Source organism: Grampus griseus (genome assembly GCF_964374135.1).
Source record: "Grampus griseus genome assembly, chromosome: 15".
In the NCBI taxonomy this organism is placed as follows: Eukaryota; Metazoa; Chordata; class Mammalia; order Artiodactyla; family Delphinidae; genus Grampus; species Grampus griseus.
Window position 1 is genome coordinate 75207903 of NC_139009.1, and position 25344 is coordinate 75233246.

Below are 25344 nucleotides of genomic sequence, written 5' to 3' on the forward strand. Positions count from 1 at the left end.
AATACTTTTGCCTTATAAAAATGAATTACAATGTTAAATCACCTTTGACCAACACCCCCAATACTAGTGTGCACCCTCCAATACTAGTAACCATCATTATGAGTCTCAATATATATATTTCATAGAACATATATAGTGTAATTTGTGTGTGTGTATTTTCAAATATTGCCAAATGCAACTTTCTTTTTCATTCAAAATGTGTTTTGCTAATCTATCGTTATTTGTACATCTAAATATATTTCATTCCCTTTCAAATGCTCTACAGCTTTTCACTATATGTATCACATTTCATTTATTTATTTAATTGAAGCACATTTCGATTATTTCTAATTTTTCACAGCCACAGACAATGCTGAAATGAACAACCTTGTCGATGTCTCCTAGTTCATATTTGAAGGTGTTTTTCTAAGGTGGGTGTCTTATATTCCTAGGTTTGTAGGAAGTTTAAAATTATTTTTTAATCATGAATAAGCATTAAATATGTGTGTGCTCTTAATATTCCTAGTTTTCTTGGTAGTTCAGTGTTCATTGTGAGTGTGTGTTCTTTTCAGCCTCTATTAAAAGGAACACAATTTTTCTCTTTTAACCTGTTGTGGTGAGTTATAGTAATTTTCTAATCTTGAAATATCCTCATATTCATATAATCTAATTAATCACAGTGATTATTTTAAAAATATGTTGCTGGGTTTAACTTGCTGATGTTTTATGTAAGAATTTTCTATCTCTGTTCATAAGTGTGATTGAACTATCGTTTTCCTTTCTTGTACTCTACTGGTTCAGATTGGATAATAGGGGTTTGCAAGTTTTATAAGATGCATTGGATACCTTTCCATCTTTCTTAAGTTCTGGAACCATGAATGTAACCTAGGAATTATATGTTATTTGAAGTTTGATAGAACTTGTTCCCAGCTATTGTTTTTCACATTAATATTTAATTATGTAATCTAGATCCTCCATACCCTCACTTATTTTAAAAATCTGAGATGCCTATTTCTGGGGTAGATGTATTTATAAATATCTTCACTGTACTCTTATTACAAATTGTCAAAAATTTCTCATAAGTTTAGTCTTAGCATAGGCTAGAATATGTTCCCAGAGTCACAATAGTTCAAGGGTGTGTGTTACCTTTGTGGACTTTATCCTTTATTAGTATAAAATCCTTTTCTCTTTGATGCCTTTGCTTTCAATTATATTAACATTGCTATATCGCTTTCCTTCAATTACCATTAGATTACAAACTCTTTTAACCCACTATTTTCAAGCTTTCTGTGTTGTTGTTGGAGTTTGCTGGTGGTCAGTTTATAGATGGATTTTATTTTTAATCCAGTGTGTCTTTTTAAGGTCTGAGTAAATTAACCCACTTATACTTATTGTAAATACTGATATTTAGACTTACTCCTCTAATTTTATTTTATTTTATTTTTGTATTTACCGTATTTCTGCTTAGGTTTTTTTTTTTTTTTTCTTTTTTTATTCCTCCCTTCTTCCCATTCTGACTTATGTTGTACTGGACAAGTTTTCTCTGTTCCATTTTCCCCCTTTTCAATGGTCTGTAAATTACAAATCAAATTAATCCTTCAGTGTTTATTCTTAATTAAAATTTTTATTTAATGTCATGTATTCAGAACATATATGTTGAAAATCAACACCTGGATTTAACTTCTATCTATAATTCCTTGAATACATTTCTGAACTTTTTAGGATTCTCGGTTTTCACACTTGTAAAATTGGGAGCTTGAGTTCTTCACTTAATCTTCATTTAAAGATTAAATGTGATGCCAGGTCAAGCACCAGCCTTTATAAAATAAGAGATCTTCAATTACTTCATTCCGTTTTTTCTTCATTCAACCAAAAAACTTCAGGTCCAAAAGACACAATCACCCCTCAACTCCTTTGTCCTTCAAAGTCACCTCCTCTTCATATCTCTTACATCATTATGACCTTGATCTAGTCTTTCCATTTCATTGTAAGACTCAGAATATCTTTTCATCCTCCCTTTACATTGAAAAACAAAAAGAAAAATACGCATTCTGCATTGTACTGAACTGCATCTTTTGCTTTGGATTTAATTAATGTCATTTCCCAGGGACTCCATGCCTTTCTTCATTTTTCCTTCAAAATGGCGGACTTTAGACTTCCATGATCAGCACCACGTGCGCCTGCGCCTCCCGCGGCCATTTCGCCCAGCAGCCCAAGCTCCAGCCTCTCCTCCGCGAAGCGCCTGCGCACGAGTCTCTAGAGCACCGTCGCTCCTCCCTCTAACTGAGTACGCTTCAAACCGCACGTTCATGTCCCTTCCCTCCCCCGCTGACTCTGCACCGCCCTCACCCCTTTCCTGTGAGATTCTTCCGCCAAGTGAAAAGCCTATCTTCGGTCGACAGCCTACGCACTTGAAAAGCAATCCAATAAGCACTTACAGCCCTGGGGTTCGCCATTCAGTCTTATCTGTGCACCACTGCAATTTTCCTCTGGGTCCTAAAGTTGATGACCGATTTCTCTGGACTTTTTTGCATCCCGTGAGGCAACAAATGGAAAGAATGGCTGTGGCGGAGGGATCCCTCGCTTACGCTCGGTGTACTTTAACCTAATGGGGGTCGTCCGAGAGTCGGAAGGGGGAGGGGAAAGGGAGGAGGCAGCCGAGGAATTGTTTTTTTCTCTCGCCCCGCCCTCGCCGGGGCGGCCAATGGCGATGGGCTCCTTCCCCACGAGTCTCGCCCAGCTCCTTGGACCCAGCCAATGAGCGATGGAAGCGGCTCCGAGGGGGCGGGCCCGGGAGGCTGTGCGTGTCTTGTGAGAGCTCTTGAACCAAGTCAGAGAGCTAGAGTCGGCTGGGCGGCTGGAAGCGGTGGCCGCCGCCGGTGACTCAGGGAGGCGGGAGGCGGGAGGCGGGAGGCGGGGTAAGAGCGCCACGGCCTCGGCTGAAGGGATCGGAGGAAGAAAGGTGAAGGCGCCAAGCCCGCGGCCCCGCCGCCCCCGCGCCGCGGCGCAGGCTGGGGGTCTGCGGCCGAGTAGAAGGGTGTCGGGGCGGGGCGGCGGGGCAAGTGCGGAACGGCGGGCTCGCCCCTTCCGCGGGGCTGCCCGGGGCGGGGACCCGGCCGCCTGGGACGGGGCCTCTGCTTCGGGGCCTTTTCTTTTCCGGGGTGAGGGGCGAACACTTTCAAATCCACTTAAGCCACAAATAATTCTCCCCTCACTCTGTCTGCATTTAGGTTTCAGGTTTTGGAAAAGCGAAACTTGGGAGAGCCAGGGTCACGCGACGCTTGGGCCAGTGTTTGCGGTGGGGGAGGGATCGGGGGGCGGGAAGGGCGCGGGTGGAGAGATCGGGTGCGGGTCCTCCGTCTCACCCGCCGCCGCCTGGGGTCCCCTCCTCCGATCGGAATTAGGACCCTTTCCTCCGCCCTGGCCTCCCCCACCGACCTCTCTTCCCGGCCCCCTCCCGCCGGCCGCCCCCGTTGCATTTTGTTTTTGTGTTTTTGCAGGGAGGAGCCCTTCCTGCAGCGTTGGAACCATGGTGCTCACGCTCGGAGAAAGTTGGCCAGTATTGGTAGGGAAGCGATTCCTCAGTCTGTCCGCAGCCGACGGCAGCGACGGCGGCCACGACAGCTGGGACTTGGAGCGCGTCGCCGAGTGGCCCTGGCTCTCCGGGACCATTCGAGCCGTCTCCCACACCGACGTTACTAAGAAGGATCTGAAGGTAAACCGGCTCCCGGGCCTCGGCAGTCGGACGTTTCCTAGTTACCTTGGTAACGAGACAGCCAGCAACCCTCCCTCCCTTTTTCTGAAAAGGCGACCAGAAAGTTGGCATCTGATCTGAAGGTGCAGAAAAGTAGACCTTGAAAGTCTTTGAAATGGTGTGTAGAGCGAGGTGTGTTTGGCTTAGAGTTGCCCGTGTTTAATAATGGGCTTAGGGTTGCTCAGACATGATTAGTTATTGCACGCGCTGTGCCTTATCAGGGCTGTACGATGATTTCTCCGAAGGGGGAGTGTTGTTAATATTAAGTTGGGCAAGTGGGTGACGTTAGGAATCATTGAGAATTGAGCACTAGTGCTTAGAAGTGCTTTCAGTCGGGTTTTTTGTTTGTTCCTTCTAATTTCTTCACCCAACTTCTTAAACTTTCAGACTTAGAAGTGTGAGTATAGAGGAAGGAGCTTAATTCTCTTCAGTATATTAAGGTGGGTATTTGTCCGTATATGGTGGGTCAGGGCAGGAGTGGGTTCCTGGTTGTCTCTGATGAGTCTGTGAGTGGGTGTGGGATATGACCATATATGGAGGGCTGGGGTGGAGCTGCCCCTTATATGGTGTGTTGGAGGGATGGCTTTGAAATATTCCATTTGGGTGTTTGAGGGAAGGGAGAGAAATGGGAACGAGTGCGGCCAGTGATTTTTAATCAGAATGGCACGCAGAACCTTTTTCAGTTAGATCTTTTCAAAAAGAGATGAATTCTGATCGTACTCCCTAATAGAAGTATTGGTGTGAAAGGATTGTGTGGAAACTACCAGTGAGGAAGCCATTGTACCAACAAAGACTCCTTTGTGCAAAAATAACTGAAAAAAGGTCCCCAACAAAGACTCCGAAGGGGTGATAACTTGAAGGAAGCTTGTCAGAACAGAAGAGCTTTCCATCCTGGGTAGCGGATATGTTTTAGTATCTTCACTTGGTCATTATCTTTGCTTTTTCTTGAAAACTGCTCAAATAAGGGAAGCAAGTTTTCGCATTGGCAGTTGAATATGTGTTGATTGCTGAAACACTGTTCAAGGAATTGGCATAACCTGTGTTCTGACCCAGAAAGTTTTGACCCTTGAGCCCACCTTCTTAATCATCGTGCTCCCTGATCAAAGGCTCTGCCACCAGAGGACTCCTGTCGTACACTGTGAAATTTGGTTTCACTCCTAGCAAGGTGCGTTTTGATGTTTACAGAAAGAAGGTAATGTGGTACAGCCTATTTGCTTAGGCTAATCATCTTTCTCAATAAAATGGGCTTTGTGTAGTAGATTTCAGTCATAGTTGCGGCGGTTCATTTCACCTGCCAAGTAAAATTTTCTGTAGTGCATTTGTTTTTACCCGATTTGAGTGGAAACAAGATTAATCCTTACAGTCTTTAGTTCTTTGGCAGATGATGAGAGACTAGGTGTTTCCTTACTCAGCAGTGATTGCAGACCCGTTGGGTTAGGAAGGGAACCTAGGAGGTCCTTTATGTGTGTTCTTTTAAATCTCCACATCTCCCCCACCCCCAGCCTTTGAAGTGGTGGTGGTATCTTCATTTTCAGAATAAAGAAATAGATTTAGGAAAGGAAATCTTGTCCAGACTTGCATAGTTAGCTACTAAGTGACAGAGGGAGCATTGGAATCCACGTTTGGCTATGTGTGTCTTCACTGCACTAAGGTGCCTAACCTGGAGACGACAGGGATTTTAATTCAAAAGCAATTTTGACTATAGTGGATTTTTTGCTTTACCTACAGACTTCACAACTCAGCCCTCATGTAAGAAATCTACTCAGTTTCTCTTTTTGAATCATGATTTATTGCTGCATTCCTTAATTGAGTAGCAGATAAAGTAATTGGTGTAAGTTTAAGGATATGTTGTGTTAGCAAAAACACAGTTTTTGAAACATTGAAACCTATTGTGTTTGGCCAGATGCAGGCAGGAACTGAGTAACTAAGACAATGCCTAAGACCTGGGCTTAGGGATATTGAGTTTTTGGGAGTGGGTTGGGGGGGCTGCAATGAATATGAATGAATGAAATTCAAGTAGTGTGCAACTGTTTTAGTACTAATAGAAGTACAAGTCTGTCTAGACTGACTTGCTTCCTTAGTTGAGGTTGAAATGAATGCGACCAAGGCTTGTTAACTTTGTTTCATCTAGAGAAAGACTTTGTAACAAAGTCACTTACTCAGATACAATGTTTAGTAGTTGATTACAGAGAAGTTAGGTGAAGACATAATAGATTTGTTTCATCTAGAGAAAGACTTTGTAACAAAGTCACTTATTCAGATACAATGTTTAGTAGTTGATTACAAAGAAGTTAGGTGAAGACATAATAGATACTTATCATGCAGTAAATACTTTGATTTAATCCTCACAAAAATCCTAGATAGTAAACCACATTTTTTAGTGTTAGAAATTGAGGCTTAAACAAGTTAAATAACTTGCCGAAGTTTGTCCCCAGACCTTAAACACTAGGCTTTAATATTCAGATAGAGTGAGGTTAGAGCAACTCTGTTTTGCTGGGTTCAGTATCCCCAGCACTGAGAACATTGCTTGGCATGTAGTTTTTGCTAAAATATTTGAACAGATGAAGGAATCATAAAATTATTACTCGTATATAGAAAAGCAGTTCAGAAATTATCTTCCAATGGAGGATTGGCATTCTCTTTAACTTGGATAACAACAGATCTTAATTAGGTGTGATTATAAGGACTTCTTCAACCTTATTTTTGTGCTACTCTGTCTACTTGAGTGTGAGGCAGACTGCTTCTTAACTGACTTTGTTCTACGCATGCTGGGAATGCCCTCCTTCCCCAACTTGTTTGTCTAAGTCTTTTCCTTGCTTTGAACCTACTTTTTCCTTGAGTCTTCTGCCCCTTCTTAGTTCTTTGGGATGTCCTTAGCAGATGAGTAGTACTTGCCAACTATATGTACCATTTGCTGCTGTTAAAGCCCTTTTTGGCAGTTGGATACCTTGACCAATCAATGCCTAGTTTTTTCATCCTTGCATACAGTTGAAACTTGAATGTTGGTGGATTCTGTTGACAGTCAACCCATGTAAAATGAGAAACTTAGCACAGTGTAATAATAAAAAGTGTTTACCCCTATAATTGAATGCTAGACTCTGGGATTTTAGATAAGAGTCTAGGTGTAAGAAGACATAAATAGAAGCATAATGAATTAATTCCTAATTTGTGAAGCAGTGAAATAAGTGATATTCTGTACCGTAGTACTGGGCATAGAGTAGAATGTCATTAAAAACTTCGTGATTAAAAACCATGCCATTGTGTAAGTGCCTACTTTTAAACTTGGAAACATTTTACTTGGCTATTCTGATAGTTTTCAAAATCATATACTTAGGTAAGATTAGTGTATACTAAAAGTGGAGGTTTTGAGATTAGCTTGATTAGATAATATTAATTCATATATCTTAAAGGAAAGAGATTTATCTTTCTGGGAAGAACAGCTTGAAATAATTAACTTGAAATATCCAACATCTGGTCAAGAAATTTTATAAGCTAATAGGCACGTATTTACAAAATGCCCTATTTTTTAAATAGGAAATTTGGGAATTATAGGTAGTAAGTTGTAATTAATAGGCCTTTTTCTGGCCTTTGGAGTCAGACAGCACAGATAACATCTCCTTTGTGGACCAAGGGATTGTGGAGGAAAGAACACCATTTAGAATGAGAACTAGTCGTATCTGTCACTTTGCAGGAGCTTGGTCAAATCACATTAGTTCCCCCTGAATTTGAATTCTTACCGTTGTTTTTCTTAAATAGAAATTTCTGTAAAAGAGGCTTTTGGTGCGGGGGGTGTGTGTCCTTATATATAGAACTTCAGACCTCAAGGCACAAATGAAAGATATGTAGTTATGATAAACAGGAAACTTTTTAAAGAACGTTGAAGAAAGCTCACAACTTGTTGGTTTTATTATATTTTTTCAAAAGTCATCTTTTTTTTTTTTTTTTGCGGTACGCGGGCCTCCCACAGCTGCAGCCTCTCCCGCTGCGGAGCACAGGCTCCGGACGCGCAGGCTCAGCGGCCATGGCTCACGGGCCCAGCCGCTCCGCGGCATGTGGGATCCTCCTGGACCGGGGCACGAACCCGTGTCCCCTGCATCGGCAGGCGGACTCTCAACCACTGCGCCACCAGGGAAGCCCCTTAAAAGTCATCTTTTTAAATATGAAGTTTTGACCAACACAGCCTAATACTTCAAAGTATTATTTATTTTTAAAAAACTAAATTTATTTATTTTTAAAGAACTAAACTTAATTTTCAGATTACTCAAAAATTGAGACATAGGGACTTCCCTGGTGGCGCAGTTAAGAATCCGCCTACCAATGCAGGGGACACGGGTTCGAGCCCTGGTCCGGGAAGATCCCACATGCCGCAGAGCAACGTAGCCTGTGCGCCACAACTACTGAGCCTGCACTCTAGAGCCTGTGAGCCACAAGTACTGAGCCCGTGTGCCACAACTCCTGAAGCCCGCATGCCTAGAGCCCGTGCTCCGCAACAAGAGAAGCCACCACAGTGAGAAGACCATGCACCGCGACAAAGAGTAGCACCTGCTCGCTGCAACTAGAGAAAGCCTATGTGCAGCAATGAAGACCCAATGCAGCCAAAAATAAATAATTAATAAATAAATAAATTTATGTTAAAATAATTGAGATATAAAGAGGCAGCTTGTCTAAAATTTGGTTTAGGGTTGATCATAAGCTTTATAGATAGCTTATAGATATGATAAGAACTGTGATATTGCATACGTTTTGGGAAGCCACTTAAGATCTTAGATTACTTTTTTTCTGAGTAGATGTTAGATAATCATATTGAAGTCTTCCTCCTCCCATTCCTAACTGAAGAAATGATACTCTGATAAATTAAGATTTGAATTACCACGGAGGTCTTAAAACTACCTAGTCTTGGGCTTCCCTGGTGGCGCAGTGGTTGAGAGTCCGCCTGCCGATGCAGGGGACACGGGTTCGTGCCCCGGTCCGGGAAGATCCCACATGCCGCGGAGCAGCTGGGCCCGTGAGCCATGGCCGCTGAAGCCTGCCCGTCCAGAGCCTGTGCTCCACAATGGGAGAGGCCACAACAGTGAGAGGCCTGCGTACCGCAAAAAAAAAACCTACCTAGTCTCCTTGCCAGATACTTAACATAAATTGCCTTTAAAATCTACCTAACAATTCAGTGAAGGGTGGGTCTTAGTACTTTCATTTTGAAGCTACCAGAACACAAGATTCAGAGAGCTTAGCTTTTTGACCTGGGTACAGTTAATTGGTTTCCTTTGTAATTCTACATATTTTATTTTATGCATGTAAAATCATTCTAAGAAAGCTTCAACATAGCTGGTATTCAAACCCAGATCTCTCTGATTCTGATGTGTGTAGATGTGCATTCCTCTTACACTATGTTGATGGGAAAACTGTCATCCAAAGCTAAGTTGGGTTTGAGGTTGATGTGCTGTGGGGCAAAAAGACTAGGGGAGATGTCAGAGGACCTGGATTCTGTGACTAGGCAAACAGAAAGGAAGATGGGCAGTCTCTGAAGCCCGATGTGAAGGACCACTGGTTGGTTATGGTGATGGAATACATAGAACCAAGGTGGAGTACGCAGGGCCTTGTCACATAGTAGGTGCTTAACACATTTACACTTATTCTGTAATAACTGCAAGGTTAAAAGCCTGCCATACCAAGAAGATATGCAGCTTCTCAGGGGAAGTTGCCTGGGAAATTAGGGGTGCATATTTTGTGGTTGGGGGAGAAGGATAGGATGGGTCTCAAATTTCATTGATTTTAAAGATTGTTAGTCTATAGCCATAAAACTGGAAAAGTTTGGGATTGAGGCTAGTGGTATATCAGTTGGGAACTTCCTGCCTTCCAAATGGATGAGAGAAACAAGGTAAGAGCCCAATTCAGAGAGAAATTTATTCATTCAACAAGTATTCGAGTACTGACTGATGAAATACATGGTAAGTTAAAGAAGACAGACTTTGACCGATTAGAGTTTTTAATATGTCAATCAGTTGACCACAAATAAATAATTCAAAATGTGGAATAGTGCTACAAAAGAAGAGTACAGAGTTTTGAGTACAATTAACAAGGGACTTCTCTTGGGAGAGAGAGGGGCTCTTTGGTAAGGGAAGGCTTGAGGAAAGGATTTTTGAATTGGGTTCTGATGAATAAATGGAAATTAAATAAACTTTTTTAAGTTAAAGGTTGAAAAGGGAGATATGATTGCCTATGAAATTATGAAGTGTTGATAGATTTATTAACTAATTCTTTGAAACCAAAAATGAGACATCACTCTATTAAGAGGAGAGCTTTTAAATCAAATTAAAATAGTGATTTTTTTTTTTTTTTGCGGTACGCGGGCCTCTCACTGCTGTGGCCTCTCCGGTTGCGGAGCACAGGCTCCGGACGCGCAGACTCAGTGGCCATGGCTCACGGGCCTAGCTGCTCCGCGGCATGTGGGATCTTCCCGGACCGGGGCACGAACCCATGTCCCCTACATCAGCAGGCGGACTCTCAACCACTGCGCCACCGGGGAAGCCCAAAATAGTGATTTTTACACTGAATATTGAGGGAGTTTATTGTATCTCAGTTAAAACATAAGAAACATTTTAAAAGACTTAGAGTAAATGAAACGGTAGCGTATTCATAATGGGTTAAGGAAGCTAAGGTGTTTGGTACGTTTATATGACTTTTAAGGTTTTGTGACTGATTCCTACTTATGGGTTACTGTCAGAGACCCACTTTTGGACTGAATTCTTTTTTTATGTTTTAAAATATCTACAGATTATAAGGGTTTTAACTTTAGGGCTAAAAGGTATTTTGCAGATCAGAAGCAGAAAACTTCATAGTTACTTGGAAAATAGTATTTCAAAGGTAGTTTAATTTTCATGTAAGAAGTTAGAGGTAGTTTTGGAAAATTCTGGGGTCCTTTATCAATTACTCGTTTCTATATGTAGCAAAGTTGTCTCGGATTTCAAACTCTGAGGTAATTTCCCAGTTTATTCAACTCAAGGTGTTGAAAGCGCCTGGTGCCGAGTCCTACTGCTACCAGAGGGCTTCAGAAGCCAGTGGTGGATTGTGTGATGGGCGGTCATCTTAAACTCACTGACAGTGTCAACATAGAATTACAATGCCCTGCGAGAAGTACTTTGGGTTTCAGATTTCTGTCTTTGAATTCTCAAAGCTCTGATGTCTAATTAACATATGTAAAAACCTTCTACACGGGGGTTCTTTTTTGTGAAGGCTTCCCAGAGGTTACTTTGAGGGCAGAGACTGGTCTCCACATCCCTTGACTCTGCTTCCCAGAGTGGTTTGGGAGCCAAAGCTCATTGGTTCTAACAGATCTGGTTAGTTTATTGTGGGTTTAGAAGGGAAGTAAGAGAGCAGGAGTTGGGGCAGCGTATTCAGATACAAGACTCGAGTAGAATGGTGAGGGTATAATTCAACTTAGGCATTTTTCATGTTTATTTTTGTTAATCAAGTCTGCTTTCCTTCAATTTTGTTTGTCTTAGGTGTGTGTGGAGTTTGATGGGGAATCTTGGAGGAAGAGAAGATGGATAGACGTCTACAGCCTTCTAAGGAGAGCCTTTTTAGTGGAACATAACTTGGTTTTGGCTGAACGAAAGTCTCCTGAAGTTTCTGAGCGAATTGTTCAGTGGCCTGCGATAGTGAGTAAAACTCGGGCTTATTTGAACTCCTGAGAAGAGGGTATTTCACCCATTATGAATGAAACAGGGAAAATCTATACGTAATGCCTATATTTGGTCCTCTGGAAAATAATAGTACAGAGATATGACAGTGTAGAAGATTCAGAAGAACCCCCAGAACCTCCTGTCAGCCCTGCTAGGAGCCCTGCAACTCTGACCCTTGACTTTTCTTGGGCCTCAGTTTCTTCACTTGAAAAGTCGGGGGTGGAGGTCATGTGGGGAACGTCTAGTCTAGGTCAGTGGTTAGAAACCAGCAGATATATACAGACATACAGATCTTTTTGGTTTGACCCTCACAGTGTTTTAAGAAAATCTAAATTAGTTGTCTACATTTAAAAAATGTAGAGAATGTCCTTAAAAATCTAGAGTTCCAGTTTTTCTTGGAGAAATGGCAAGATATGGCAACACTGGAGCCTCATAGCAGTTCCTTGTCGCAACAGTGGGCTGAAGCTAAAAAGTAGCTGTTGCCTGGCCCCTGTGAGGGTTTCCACTTGGGGTCTCATGATCTTTAAGGTTCCCCCTGGCTCATATTTCTTTGGCTTTAAAGATGCTAGCAGTCAGTATATGACTCTGCCATTTCCACACCATAAGTCTGGTGCAGTTAAAGGAAAATAGTGATCAGGAGAGGACAGTTCAGGCTATTTGAGACATGAGCTGGGGCTTGAAGGAGGAAGGGGAAGATTGGATAGTTGAAAGGCTAACAGGATGATTGAAAGGCTGACCAGCTTGTGAAGGGCCTGCATGCCCGTATGAGCAAAGTTAAGATTTTGCCCATGGGTGAGAAGAGCTGCTGGAGGTTTTTGAGTGGTGTTGGGTTTTGTTTAAAGTTGTATTTTGCTCTTTGTATTTTTTCCCCCATCTATTAAGAATTTGCTAAAAACATGGCCCTGTCTCCCCACAAAAATGTACATAAAGCAATATTTTGCATAAATTTGGGGGAAGCCATACATCTGTGGCCCCAGACCTATATGTTAATGACTCTCAAATGTGTATCGCATTTTAAGTTATTGATTCTGGTAGAAATTACGTGCTCCTGTTGTGGTTGCATGAATAGTTATTATTGAGATACTGATAGTAAATAAACGACTGAATGGCTTTATCTCTCTCCACGTGTATGGAATATTGCCAGTCCCCGTTTTCAGAATTACGCCAGCAGCAGTTATGATGCCAAAGCATTTTCTTCTGTTTCAGATGTACAGACCTCTGCTGGACAAAGCTGGTTTGGGATCCATAACGTCTATTCGCTTTTTAGGAGATCAACAAAGAGTATTTCTTTCTAAAGACCTTTTAAAGCCTATACAGGTAAAACACGGAAACGATATTAAACCCTAAAAATAGAAAGACAGACTCCTTGAATATGAGAACTAACATATTGATGTTGATTGCTCTCATTCAGATATCTAACAGAGAAAAGGACCCATCTTATGAGCAGTTAAGTTGTCAGACATTATTGCTTAGTGTTAGCCGTTGGGTTGGTACTGTTTATTTGGGGTTGGAAGGACAAACGTACTACAGTTGATGATGTGTGTGTATAGAAACACCTAGGTGATATGAAGCTTATTTCTAAGACTATCATTCATATATATACATATATCTGTGTATGTATATATATATGTCAGTCCTGATTATTTAAGGATTCTGTATTTGGGAACTTGCTTACTTGCTAAAATATATTTGTAACCCCCCAGTCAGTACTTTGGTGCTTTCATGGTCATTCACAGACATGTGCACAGTGGTGAAGATTTTCAGTTGTCTGACACATGTTCCCAGCTGAGCTTGAATAAGGTGACATTCTGCCTTCTTACTTCCTCTCTTCTACTGTAAACAAGTGTCCTTTTCAAGGTCTATTTAGTACTGCATTTTTGTGCTTTTTCGTTGGTGATTTCACTCTTTAAAATGGCCCCAAGGGTAGTGCTGAAGTGCTCTCTAGTGTTCTAAGTGCAACGAGGCTGTGATGTGTCTTAGGGAGAAAATACATGTGTTAGATAAGCTTCATTCAGCCGTGAGGTATAGTGGCCATGGGTTCGAGGTTAGCATTGCAGCAATATATACTAAATAATGTGTTTTTCAACAGAAACACATAAAACAAGGTTATGTATTGATTGGTTGACGACAGTATTGTGACCAGAGGCTTGAAGGAACCTAACCCCATCTTTCCCCTAGGAATGGTTCAGTATTCACTAATTCAGTGTTTGTGGTGACTTAACATAACTACCACAAACAGTGTAAATCGTGTGTGTGTGTGTGTGTGTGTGTGTGTGTGTGTGTGTGTGTTCATTCATATTCTTTCCAATTAGCTTGCAGAACTCCCTCCTTTTTCTTCACAACATTTAGGCTCTTGGTTCTTGCTCGTGTGTGATTTTTTCCTTTATTGTAAAAATGTTGGGAGGGAGGGGAAGAACACACAGATTACTGCCACAGATCACTACCTTGGGAATAATGTTGGTCTTATGATAACATTGGTCTTTTTATGTTTTTTGTTTTTTGCGGTACGCGGGCCTCTCACTGTTGTGGCCTCTCCCGCTGCGGAGCACAAGCTCCGGACGCGCAGGCTCAGAGGCCATGGCTCACGGGCCCAGCCGCTCCACAGCATGTGGGATCTTTCTGGACCGGGGCACGAACCCGTGTCCCCTGCATCGGCAGGCGGACTCCCAACGACCGCGCCACCAGGGAAGCCCTAACACTGGTTTTTTTATATGTCATTTGTGAAACTTAGTCATCCCCTTTAACCACTTCTGTTTTGTGACCTGACTTGTTTCTATGGCCTGTAGGACAATTAAACCAGTTTATTTGCTGAAAGACAGTTTAGGACCAAGGGTCATTGACTTGGCATTGACTTTTCTCTGCGCAAGTCTTACTTTTACTTCCATGTCCTCGAAGTGAGTGAAAACAAGATTCACACTCTGAACCCTATTCTATAATGTTTAGTAAATGGAACAGAGGAAGATGCTTTTACTTAATTGCAGACACAAGTTATCTTCATATGTCAAATAGGCATCTTGATATTTTTCCTACATTAAAAGGCAGAATGACTGCTCTTAAGGACCAAGGAACATACAGCAGGGGCTGTGGATGTCTGCTTCACTGAGCAGTATTTACTTCTTAGCATTGTTTTCAGGACAGTTCTGTTTTATATCTTTCATGTGTTTAACCTTTTCAGTTTTGTTTCTTGAGGTTGAAAAAGGTCAGTAAGTTTTATTTATTTAAGAGCCCTTTGTGGCCCGTCCCACTGACGTGATATTTTACCTTGTAGTAGGAATTGGAGAACACATTTAAATTTTTTGAAATTGCAGTAGCATGAAAAAAAACAAAACAAAACACATGGCCCGTTCTGGTTATTAATGTTGAGCTCTTATGAAACCCCTAGTTCAAGTCTAATGTTATTTGGCTTAAGAAATTTTTCCAGCATGGCCTCTCTAAAAGACTGTTCTTTCCAATGGGAGAAATGGATGAACTGTTTTTGCCCACTGTGTACCCATTTCACATGCAGAAAAGCATGAAGGCCTGATATTGGAAGGGCTTCTGTGCTATGCAGTTTGGGTTTGGCAGGTTCCTCCTATTGACAGTCTGTATACATTTATCATAACTGAGTGTACACACAAAGCGAGAGCACTGTGGAATAGTGCCAAAACTAGAGCTGCCAAGAATTGAATGTTTCAAAGCTGGCTAGCTGAAGGCTTAACGCTATTCATTCAGATTTTGTCCTTCCTCCCCCCCCACGCCCCTCTTCGTAAACAAGAATGCATTTGGAATTCTAGTTAGGGGAAGTGAATCTGTGTGAAATGATGTTTGTTAAAAACAGCAATTTCAATGAACTGACACTATGGATCTAAGTGATTTCTGTGTATGTGTCTTTTGCCCCTTGCATTTGGAGCTGTGATTTCCCTAATTTCCCTAGAGTTTGGGATACAGAGTATTTTTGACATGAACTGACTAGCTAGTTTGTTTGCTTATTATAGTTAAAATTTGAGCCACTCTTAGTATTGTCTTGCTCTTAGCTTGGGGTGACTTCACTTCTGTCTGCCTTATATTTGTGATGGTTTGATGGTTTCCTACTACTTGACCAGTCTAATTCATTGGAGTTGCAATGGTTTGCTGCCATCAAATGGCTAATTGACACTACTTTAATCCCTGTGATTAAACTGATTGAAATATCCACTGGAATTTAAACAACTCTTCTTGTTACCTTAAAATGTAATGATTTTCCATTTTTCAGGATGTAAACAATCTTCGACTTTCGCTTATCGATAATCAGAATGTCAGTAAAGAATTTCAAGCTTTGATTGTGAAACATTTGGATGAAAGCCATCTTTTACAAGGTAAGAAGCTATGTTTTAGCCCTTCTCACTCATTTGCTCATTAAAAATTCTAATGTGTTAGAAATTCTTTTGCTGCTTTTCCCATGCAACTAGGTGAGTGGAGGACTTTATTCTGCAATGTATTCTAAAGCCTCTGAAATTTGGAGAGCTCAGGGATCATGTGAAGACTATAAAAGTGAAGTAGGTATTAAACAAGCTCAGCTATATTTTGACATGGAATTTGATATGTTTGGAATTTCAGTCTTATAAAATTAATAAAGCATTAATTTGGTAAGCTTGATCTTGCCATTTACTGTTATTGATTTTCTTGGTCAATTTCACAATTGTAAGTATTTTATCAGACTTAGCAGTTTTGCTGAGGTTCCTGAATTTGGATCCTCTAAAACTGCAGAGGAGAATGAGTTACGTCTCAATGTGTTATCTGATACTACATGGTCTCATACAAATACTAGAAGAAATATATTGCAAGTCTGAGATAAATCAGTAGAAAAGTGAAGCTTAAAAATACAGTTTAAATTTTCTCCTAGCTTTGCTGAAATGTCTGTCGTCTTGCACTTATAGCAGTACCTTTTAATGTTTACTTTTTGTCTACTGCATTTTTAAAGACTTGGGAAAAGATTATCCTGGATAATGGTGCTGTTGGGAGATAATGCATATTGCTCTAAGGACTTTTTTTACTTTTTATTTTTTAAGGTGACAAAAACTTAGTTGGTTCAGAAGTAAAAATTTATAGCTTGGACCCATCTACTCAGTGGTTTTCTGCAACCATTGTAAATGGAAACCCAACATCAAAAACTCTTCAAGTCAACTGTGAGGAGGTAAGGATGATGATAATTGTGTGTAAGATAACTTGACAGGGAAAGATAATTACACAAAGGAATTATAGTATCTTATAGGAGCTAAACACCTTTATTATTTTATATTAAAATATCAGAGTAGAAAAAAACAATTATTTTAAAAAGCAGTTATATGTAAGAAGCCCCTATTATTTGTTTTTTTAAATAAATTTTAATTAATTAATTAATTTATGGCTGCATTGGGTCTTCACTGCTGCGCACGGGCTTTCTCTAGTTGTGGCCAGCAGGGTCTACTCTTCGTTGTGGTGCGTGGGCTTCTCACTGCGGTGGCTTCTCTTGTTGCGGAGCATGGGCTCTAGGCGTGTGGGCTTCAGTAGCTGTGGCATGCGGGCTCAGTAGTTGTGGCTCGTGGGCTCTAGAGCGCAGGCTCAGTAGTTGTGGCGCACGGGCTTAGTTGCTCCGTGTCATGTGGGACCTTCCCGGACCAGGGCTCGAACCCATGTCCCCTGCATTGGCAGGCGGATTCTTAACCACTGCGCCACCAGGGAAGTCCCAGAAGCCCCTACTGTTAGGTTGATAGAGCTAATTTCTGGTGTGTTCCTGAGCATTTTAAAATTTCCTAGTATCTTTGTTTTATTTATTTGTTTTTAAGATTCCAGCACTGAAAATTGTCGATCCATCACTGATTCATGTTGAAGTTGTACATGATAACTTTGTGACATGTGGTAAGACACACTGTTTGATTAAAATCTTTGTTCTCCTTTCCCCTTTATCCTTCTCACAGTAAGAGAGACAGGGACGCCAACTTACCTGTTTTTAAATATTTTAGGTAATTCTACAAGAATTGGGGCTATAAAACGCAAATCTTCTGAGAATAATGGAAGCCTGGTTTCCAAACAAGCAAAATCTTGCTCTGAGGTAACTTGATTTATTTTTGTCACTTGCGTAAACCTTTCTCTAATTCTCACAGTGCATGGCCAGTTTGTCTAGTGGTAATAAAGCTGTCTGCTCTGCTCTTCTGTGCTGTTGTGTCTGCTCTTTGCTAGTCCCAGATCTTGGCCGTAATTTCTATACTCAAGCAGATGGAGATAATATAAGTTTCTGGTTCACTATTTTTGTCAAGAAAAAGTTTTTAGTTTTGATGTTTCCTGAAAATTGTCAATAGATTTGACAGTTTCACCATATGGAGGTATTTTTGAAGATCAATTGAGTTGTGTGTGTCAAATCAGAAGAATGCCTTGCATGAGAGGAGGGGAGGAAGCTTAGAATTCTGAGTAGATTTGGTGTTGAAATAGGACTCCCACCTCAATAATTGAGAGGTTTGATCGGTCATTTATGATTGGGTGAACAAACACACTCACTTTTTGAAGGAAGTGGTTGGTTTGCCATTGCTAATTTCTGCCTAGAAAACTACAGGCTTCTGTGAATGGCACTGTTGAGTTCAAGTACTGGATTTAATTCTATCCTGAAATAGGATTTGGATCAAGAAACTTAAGGCTCTCAGCTTTTCCCTCTCCTCCCTGTTGTAGAGAAGCTGGCCTTCTTTAGCTCTTCAAGTCCTCATGCTTTCTCCAGCCTTAGGACTCACTGTTCTCCTTTCTCTTCTAATCCTAGCTTCACTCTAATTAACTTCCATTTATCTTTCTGATGTGATGTTGCTTCCTCCAGGAAGCCATACCTAACATCTCTACAATCATTGTAACCTATATCCCAGACTAGGTCAAATTCCCTAATTTATTATGCTTTGTAATTACTGATACATGTCTTCAGGACATCACAGTGTACACAATGGGGCAATTTTATTCAGAATTCCCCAAAGATTAGGCTACAGACTAGCCTAATGAGGGGATGGGGGACTGGGGTAGACTTCTCAAGGGAGGGTATAAATGACAGGGTCAACTTTTGAAATCTGGGGGGAAAAAAAGAAACTTAAGGCTTTTTCTTTTTTAATTGAGTTGAATCCTTAGGTCCTATTACAGTACAGATTACTTTTCTCACAACTTAGGTATCCAAATGCACTTGTGTTACATGGAAAGTTTACTGTGTTATAATTGTCAAAAACGCCTTTATGATGCTCTGCTCCAGGCTGGAGTTTAGAATTTTATTTTATTTTATTTATTTATTTTTAAAAATATTTATTTCTTTGGCTGCACTAGGTCTTAGTTACAGAATGCGGGATCTTTAGTTGTGGCTTGCGGGATCTAGTTCCCTGACCAGGGATCAAACCCGGGACCCCTGCATTGGGAGCATGGAGTCTTAACCACTGGGCCACCAGGGAAGTCCCTGGAGTTTAGAATTTTAAAATTGATCAAGTGGATATTGTTAAGATTGTTGGCAGCATTGTAGAGGCAACTTTGGAGCCTGGGTGGGGGCAGGGCAAGGAGAGATGGCATGAGAATGGGTCAGGGTCAGTGAATGCATCTAAGGCTCTGGATCAGGGCAGGCTGGACTACAACATCAACTAGAACCAAAGCAAGCACGTGCTACACAAATACTAAAGAATCTGGGTGGCTAAGATGATTGGCTTTCCTGAGTCTTAAGCCTGTGTACAGGCCACAGGAACTTTGATACTTGATGAGAAACTTTGTAAACCAGGATGTCTGATACCTCTGTCTTCCTTCCAAATGTGCAGGCTTGACCTCAGGTGGTTCAGGAAGGAATGAAGAGGTAATTACGGAAATTAACATTACTACCTTTTCATTTTGCCTTAAAGTTTATAAAGGGGAAGTAATGTAGTAAGGACTGTAAATTGAGGATGTCAGGCAAGTGATTATTGCCTCTTAGAGGCAGACTCACAGGGGATACTGTCAAGTAATCCATGGTATTAGAAGCTGAAAGAGAAACAGAGCAGAATGGTAACCTGTCAGGTTTTGTTCTGGATAAATTGTTAACAGTCTTGCGTAGAGGTAATAAAGGGCAGTTTGGAGAAGTTGATTGCATGTTGCCTGCCATGGAGAAGGCATCACTGTAGACATTCGGTAAGATGAAAAGGAGAGCCACATGATGTTATGTTGAGGTGGGGACCAGACCCGAGGAAATGGCATCCTGATGGGTCATGGAGAAATCAACCTGGGGTACAAGCAGGACTGGGGTCAGTGGGGACCTCCTGTTGGGGAAGGTGCCAGTTCTTCAAAGTGTCAAGTTTATCCGTGATGTGATAGGCAATTGAGCAAGTAAATTTATAACCTTGAAGGAGGTGCTTGTAAAATATGGTAACATATACGTATGTAAGTGATCCTGTCTTCCTGACTCACGCTCTTGAAGGGCAGGGAGCTTGTGTCTTTGCTCTCTGTCAGCATACTGTCCAGCTCAGTAGGTTTGTGTGCTACTGATTACTGGACACAGTAGAAGCTGTTTTTCCAAAAAGCCTGAACTTTGGTTGGGAGATAAGTTCCTCAACCTATTTGAGCCTTAACTTCAGCATCTAAAATGTGGAAATAAATTTGATGTTTAAAAAAATGTCTGTTTCAGCTCTTAAGAACTATCCTAGTCATCTTCACATTCTAAAGGAATTTGGAGATGGTAAATTTTTACCTGAGTATTGACGTTTTAGAAATTATTATTTTTTTTTAATTATAAAAGTTATTCTCCTTTTATATTGCACTTGTTTTCAAAATAAAGATTCTTACATTTTAAAAAAAGTTATTCTCATTTAAAGATATTTAGGAAACCCAGAAAAGCATAGTAAAGAAAAGAAACATCACTCGTAATCATACTTTTCAGAGACTCTCACTCTTCACATTTTGGAATACCTGTCTTCCTCCTGTTTTTTTTCTTTTTCCTGTATATTTGTGGAGGCTTTTTTTTTTTTTTTTTTTTTTTTTTGTGTAAACTAAAAGCCATACTCTTGTGTAGCTTCCTTTACAGTATATTGTGAATATTTTTCCATATCCTGGGTGATCCTTGCAATCAGGCAAGTTTCTGGAAACACTGGCCTAGCCTAGATTTCAGGGGAGATGGAGAGGTAAAGGAAGAAGTGGGGAAAGAAAGAGAGTTCATTTACATGTGTGAGTGAAAGGTGAGTACAGTAACACCCTTGGTGCACGTCTCACTGTGTCTGCACTTTCCAGATGTGTTGGACTGGCAAAGAGTTTGGTGCTCTTTGGACGACAGGAGTTGAGGTTGAGGTTGAGAACACTCTTGATTGCTGGGGTGAATACTTTTGGATAAGGTAAACCTGTTTGCCAGTGACATCTGGCTCCTTGAAGGTCTTCTCTGCCTAGCAGACTATTCCTCAGAGTTAGGACGTTGCCTGGTTAATTGAGAGAGTCTGCTAAGGAGTGTGAGCCAGCAGTGTCCTTTTTGGAATATCATTATACGCTCAATTATATTATCTCCGTCTGCTGGCAGGGAGGAACTATTGCCATGACTGGTATAGAAGACCTTCAGGGAAAACTCTTCAGGTAAGAAGAAACTTTGACCCTTGTCAAGTCAGAGGCCAATGCAGTGGTGTGCACGTGGAGATGGGTTTTGGAATCGGAGCCCTATCCCTGTTGAGCTAAACCTCAGTAAAGTTGTAGAGTGATATACTTCATCTTCTTAGAGGAAAAGCATCCAGGTTATGGTAATTCTAACACATGGTGACTGCACCGAGAAACTTTTCAGGATAGTTTTCTGCTCTGAGACAGCTAATCTGTGTGCCAGGCACTGTGGTACAGCACAGCCCTGTACGGTATGCTTCATTACTCTCCTTTTTTCTCATTACTGTCATTCATTACTCCTCGTTATGATGGAGGAAACTGAAGCTTAGAGAGGTTAAATAATGTGCTAGGAAGTGTCAGAGACTGGATTCCAACCAGGGTCTAACACCAAAACCCAGTGCTCTTAGCCACCATGCTGTCGTTGCCACTCCTCTACAAAACCTTTCCTCGGTATGGTGAGGCACCATTGTAAAAACAGCAGAGTCCTCCTCCCTTCCCTCTATTCCTCCATCCTGCTTTCCAACAAATATTTATTGAACACTTAATATGTGCTAGACATTGGTGAGCATTACTGCCTGGTTCTTGAGGTATCTCACAAGACTTAGTTGTAGCTCTTTGAAATATTAAGTGCTAAGAGCATTTATTCATTCATGCATTCCACCAGTCTTTTTTATTGAGCATCTGCTATGTGCCTGGCTTTAAAAGGTATAACAGTGGATACAAGAGCAGGGTCTGTGTCCATAGGGGTTTACTTTTCATTGTGAGGAGACTGACAGTAAAAAGAAGTAACTTAAGGTATTTTCACAGTGTGGTAGTACAGTGAAAGATAGAAACATGGCAGTCTAATAAAGCGTAAGGCAGTGGCTTGTGGGACACTGCTTTGGAAAGAGTGGTCAGAGATACTGAGGTGACAGTTGAGCAGATTTGAGGGTGAAGGATGGAACCAGCCAACCACATGAAAACTGCCCAGACAGGGGGGATAGAAGTACAAAGGGGCAGGCAAGAAAGAGCTTAGAACATTGAAGACCAGAAAGGAAGCTGGTATGGTTGGAGCACCGTAAACAAATGGAGTGAGATGAGGGGCAGGGTTGGCAGAGACCAGACCGTGTAGAATTCTTGGAGGCAGTGGAGTGCCATCATCTGATTGATTTATGTTTTATAAAGATTGCTCTGTGGTAGAATAAATTTCAGATAGGAGGCAAAAGTTTTAGGCAGAAATGGAAGGGAATCAGGCCGGTTAGTATACACATAGTAGTCTAGGGGAAAGATGGTGGTAATGGTGGCCCGGAAAGAAATTTATAGATTCCAGAAACATTTTGGAAATAGAGGCAAGATTTCCTGGTTCATTGATCGGATATGGGAAATGACTTGGAGGGTTTTTTGGCTCGAGCAGTTCAATGGATAAAATGAATAAAAACATCTGATTTCCTCATTTTAAGGATTAGGAAGCTGAGGCCCAGAGAGGTAAAGTTGGCTAGCCCAAGGATGTCCTTGTAATAGCCAAAGCCTCCCGCAAAAAATCCTTCTGGGGAACACTAGGCTGCTAATATTTAACCAAAACTGGGCTAACCTAGTGTGATATATGATCAGATGATTTAGCATTGATACCTTGAAATAGTTGGAAGCTATGCCGAAACTGTAGTAGTGATCAAGAAAATTCTTATTTTTCAGATATTCGTATTTAGCATATACTGGACAGTATTTTCAAGGCTGTCAGAGTAAATGTCTGCGAAAAAGATTCATGAGTAGACTACATAGTCTGTATACAGAATTGTGAGGTTTTAAAAATTTACTCAGGGAGGTTCTGCATCAAATTTTAGAAGTTAGTTACTAGAAGATGAAACTTTGAAGATTTTGCAAGTTTAGATTTGGTAAGGTGAATGTAAAGGTCATTGTGGTGTGAAAGAGACGCAATTGAAAAGGACAACGTGACTTTAAATCTAAGCACATAATGAAGAGGCTGGGGAAGATGGTCAGTGGGTTTCACCTGGTTGAGCCATAGACTGTTCAGTTGTCTGGAGCTGAGTTTAATCTCTTCCTTCTCTTTCCATGGTGGGAAAGTATAAACTGGATAGTATAAACTGGGAAGAATTTGGTCCGTTATTAATATTTTTGTAAAGTTAAAAGTACACGAAAGTGGAAGGGGACAAGTGTCCTAACTTTGTCCCACAGGCCTGTCATGACTTGATATTTTTTGCAGCTTGGGATGACCTTTGTGACTTGATGAGCCACAAACCAGCAAGAACCATGTCCTCAACCTTTATTGCACTGTAAAGGCTTAAGTTGGTACCCAGTAGGCACCACTGCCTGCAAGAGTCCTATGTGGTCTGGTCTCCTGCCAGTCTACGCAGTAAGTGCGTGGTGGGCACTTAGTAATGTCGAACTGAATGCATGTGAAGCTGCCACCACTTGAAGACTGTTGATTAAAAGCTCACTTCTGCGCATCGCGTTAGTAAAGTAATTGCCACATGGCTGCATTTTCCTGGCATAATGATTCAGAGGTCTGAAAGATCAGCCTGTGATCTTTTATAGGAAGACGCAAGTTTCGTGAAAAGCTGGAGTGACTTATTTAATAGCTCTCAGGTATAAGTCCTTAATTTGTGATTTATTACTTGTTCTACCGTCCTGTTCTTTTTATTTGGTGATTTTGGTGTGCTTGTTTACTACTAAACCGAGCGAATAAACTTGAATCTTGCTAGCATTTCGTGATGCCTCAACTAGGGGCTTTCCTTTTAATATCTGTTTGGTTTGGTATCTTTTAGGCCTCTCCCAGTGTGTGTCCTGTACAGTCTGTTCCCACAACAGTTTTTAAGGAGATCCTGCTCGGCTGCACTGCAGCCACCCCGCCAAGTAAGGACCCAAGACATCAGAATACTCCCCAGGCTGCCAACTCGCCACCTAACCTTGGAGCAAAAATTCCTCAAGGGTGAGTAGTTATGATTGAAAAATGTTTAATCATAATACAGAGCACGGTTATTTTAGCCATGGTTCTTCCTGTCTGAGCTGACATTGCTCAGGCGGCAAGACTGACCCTACATTCAGTGTTTATAGAGAGACTCTTAGTGCAGCTAGAGTTTGATGTAATTACCTGCCATTCAGTGTATCTCAGGTTGTCCAGGGAGGTTAGAGTTTCCAGGTTGGTCAGGTGCCTTCAGAGGTGGTAAGTGTAGTAGGCATACAGGACAACATTTAAAGGGTTACAGAAAAGAAAGGGGTGTGAGGAAAGAGGCGCTTTCTTGACGAGATATAGGGAGAATGGTCAATTGAAATACTACAGGCAGCTGTAGAATAATGTCCACTTTCAAGGAAAAGGGCGCAGGTTGGTTGTATATGGAAGACTGAGGTCAGTGGGAGTGTGGAGAAGAGGGAGACAGGGTCCCAGTGAGTGGTTCTCATCAGCCCAGACCTCAAGTATAGGTGAGAAATGTGGCAGTAGAGAAAATACTAAGTCATGAGGCATAGTTACTAAGTTATAGGTGAATGTAAGTTATAAGTTATAAGAATTCTAAGTTATAAGAAATGTAAAATTTAATCAGAGATTTAAAGTGGCTACAAGGTTAATGGAGAGAAGAGTTTGAAGGGAAGGATGTCTTAGGAGGAGTGGTGGCCTGTGCAGGCAGTGGATAAAAACCTAAGATAGGGGTCAGAGACTGGTATAGAAAGGTAGGCTTGGAAGACCACTGCAGTAAGGTGGGAGGGTCGGTGAGCACGTTGGTTCACTGGGAGGACAGCGGGCTGCTTGGGAGAGAGCTTGGAGGAGGGACACACAGCAGTCAGAGGGAGGGCGGAGTGGTCTTCAGAGCAGAAAGGGGGAGTGGTAAGAAGTTCGGTGGTACCCAAGCAAAGATGTCTAGTATGGGTACTTAAGTGAGAACAGCTTCTCCAGGATGAGATCCTTTGTTAGAGGCAGGAAAACAAGTGTAACAGGAAAAAAGGACTTTGCATCTTGCTGGGGAAAGAACTTTAGGATGAATTTCAGAGAAACAAAGTTTCTTTAAGGATAACCCCTACTAGGGGTGGAGGGAGTACCAGATGGTTCTGTGAACAAGTACGTAATCGGTCAGCTGGCTCTTCTCTTTGCTTTGGGTCTTGATCACTGACCGAACAGGAGTGAAATAGTCAGTGCTAAGGCTGGTAACACGTTCATAGTCAGATAGGGTTTTGCGCTGCTGGTGATTTGGGTTCCATGTGATACTCAGTTTGTTTTGAGGGAAAGCTAAGGTTCATTTTGCTTGAGAAGTAGAACTAACTTGAAGTAGTTACGGATTTATGAGAACATGCAAATAGGATTTAGGGTTATCTTTTTCTTCGTGTTTAATATATTTTTGCAGAGCCATTGACTGATTACTTTTAACTCCAGCCCACAGAAACCTATCATAA

At 41.4% G+C, this 25344-nt stretch overlaps 1 protein-coding gene across 2 annotated transcripts in view; it reads left to right on the plus strand.

The window, feature by feature from the left end:
• The first annotated feature begins 2817 nt into the window (after positions 1-2817).
• KDM3A (lysine demethylase 3A) overlaps positions 2818-25344 on the plus strand; it is a 65564-nt gene continuing 43037 nt past the window's right edge. For both annotated transcript variants that reach the window (XR_014297776.1, XM_082671850.1), the window contains exons 1-9: positions 2818-2941; positions 3480-3694; positions 11233-11388; positions 12619-12729; positions 15644-15746; positions 16440-16564; positions 17196-17268; positions 17373-17461; positions 23727-23890. Coding sequence is in view for 1 of the 2 variants with exons in the window: in XM_082671850.1 (XP_082527976.1) it covers positions 3509-3694; positions 11233-11388; positions 12619-12729; positions 15644-15746; positions 16440-16564; positions 17196-17268; positions 17373-17461; positions 23727-23890 (1007 nt within the window). In the remaining variant the exon portion in view is untranslated. The remainder of the gene's footprint in view (positions 2942-3479; positions 3695-11232; positions 11389-12618; positions 12730-15643; positions 15747-16439; positions 16565-17195; positions 17269-17372; positions 17462-23726; positions 23891-25344) is intronic.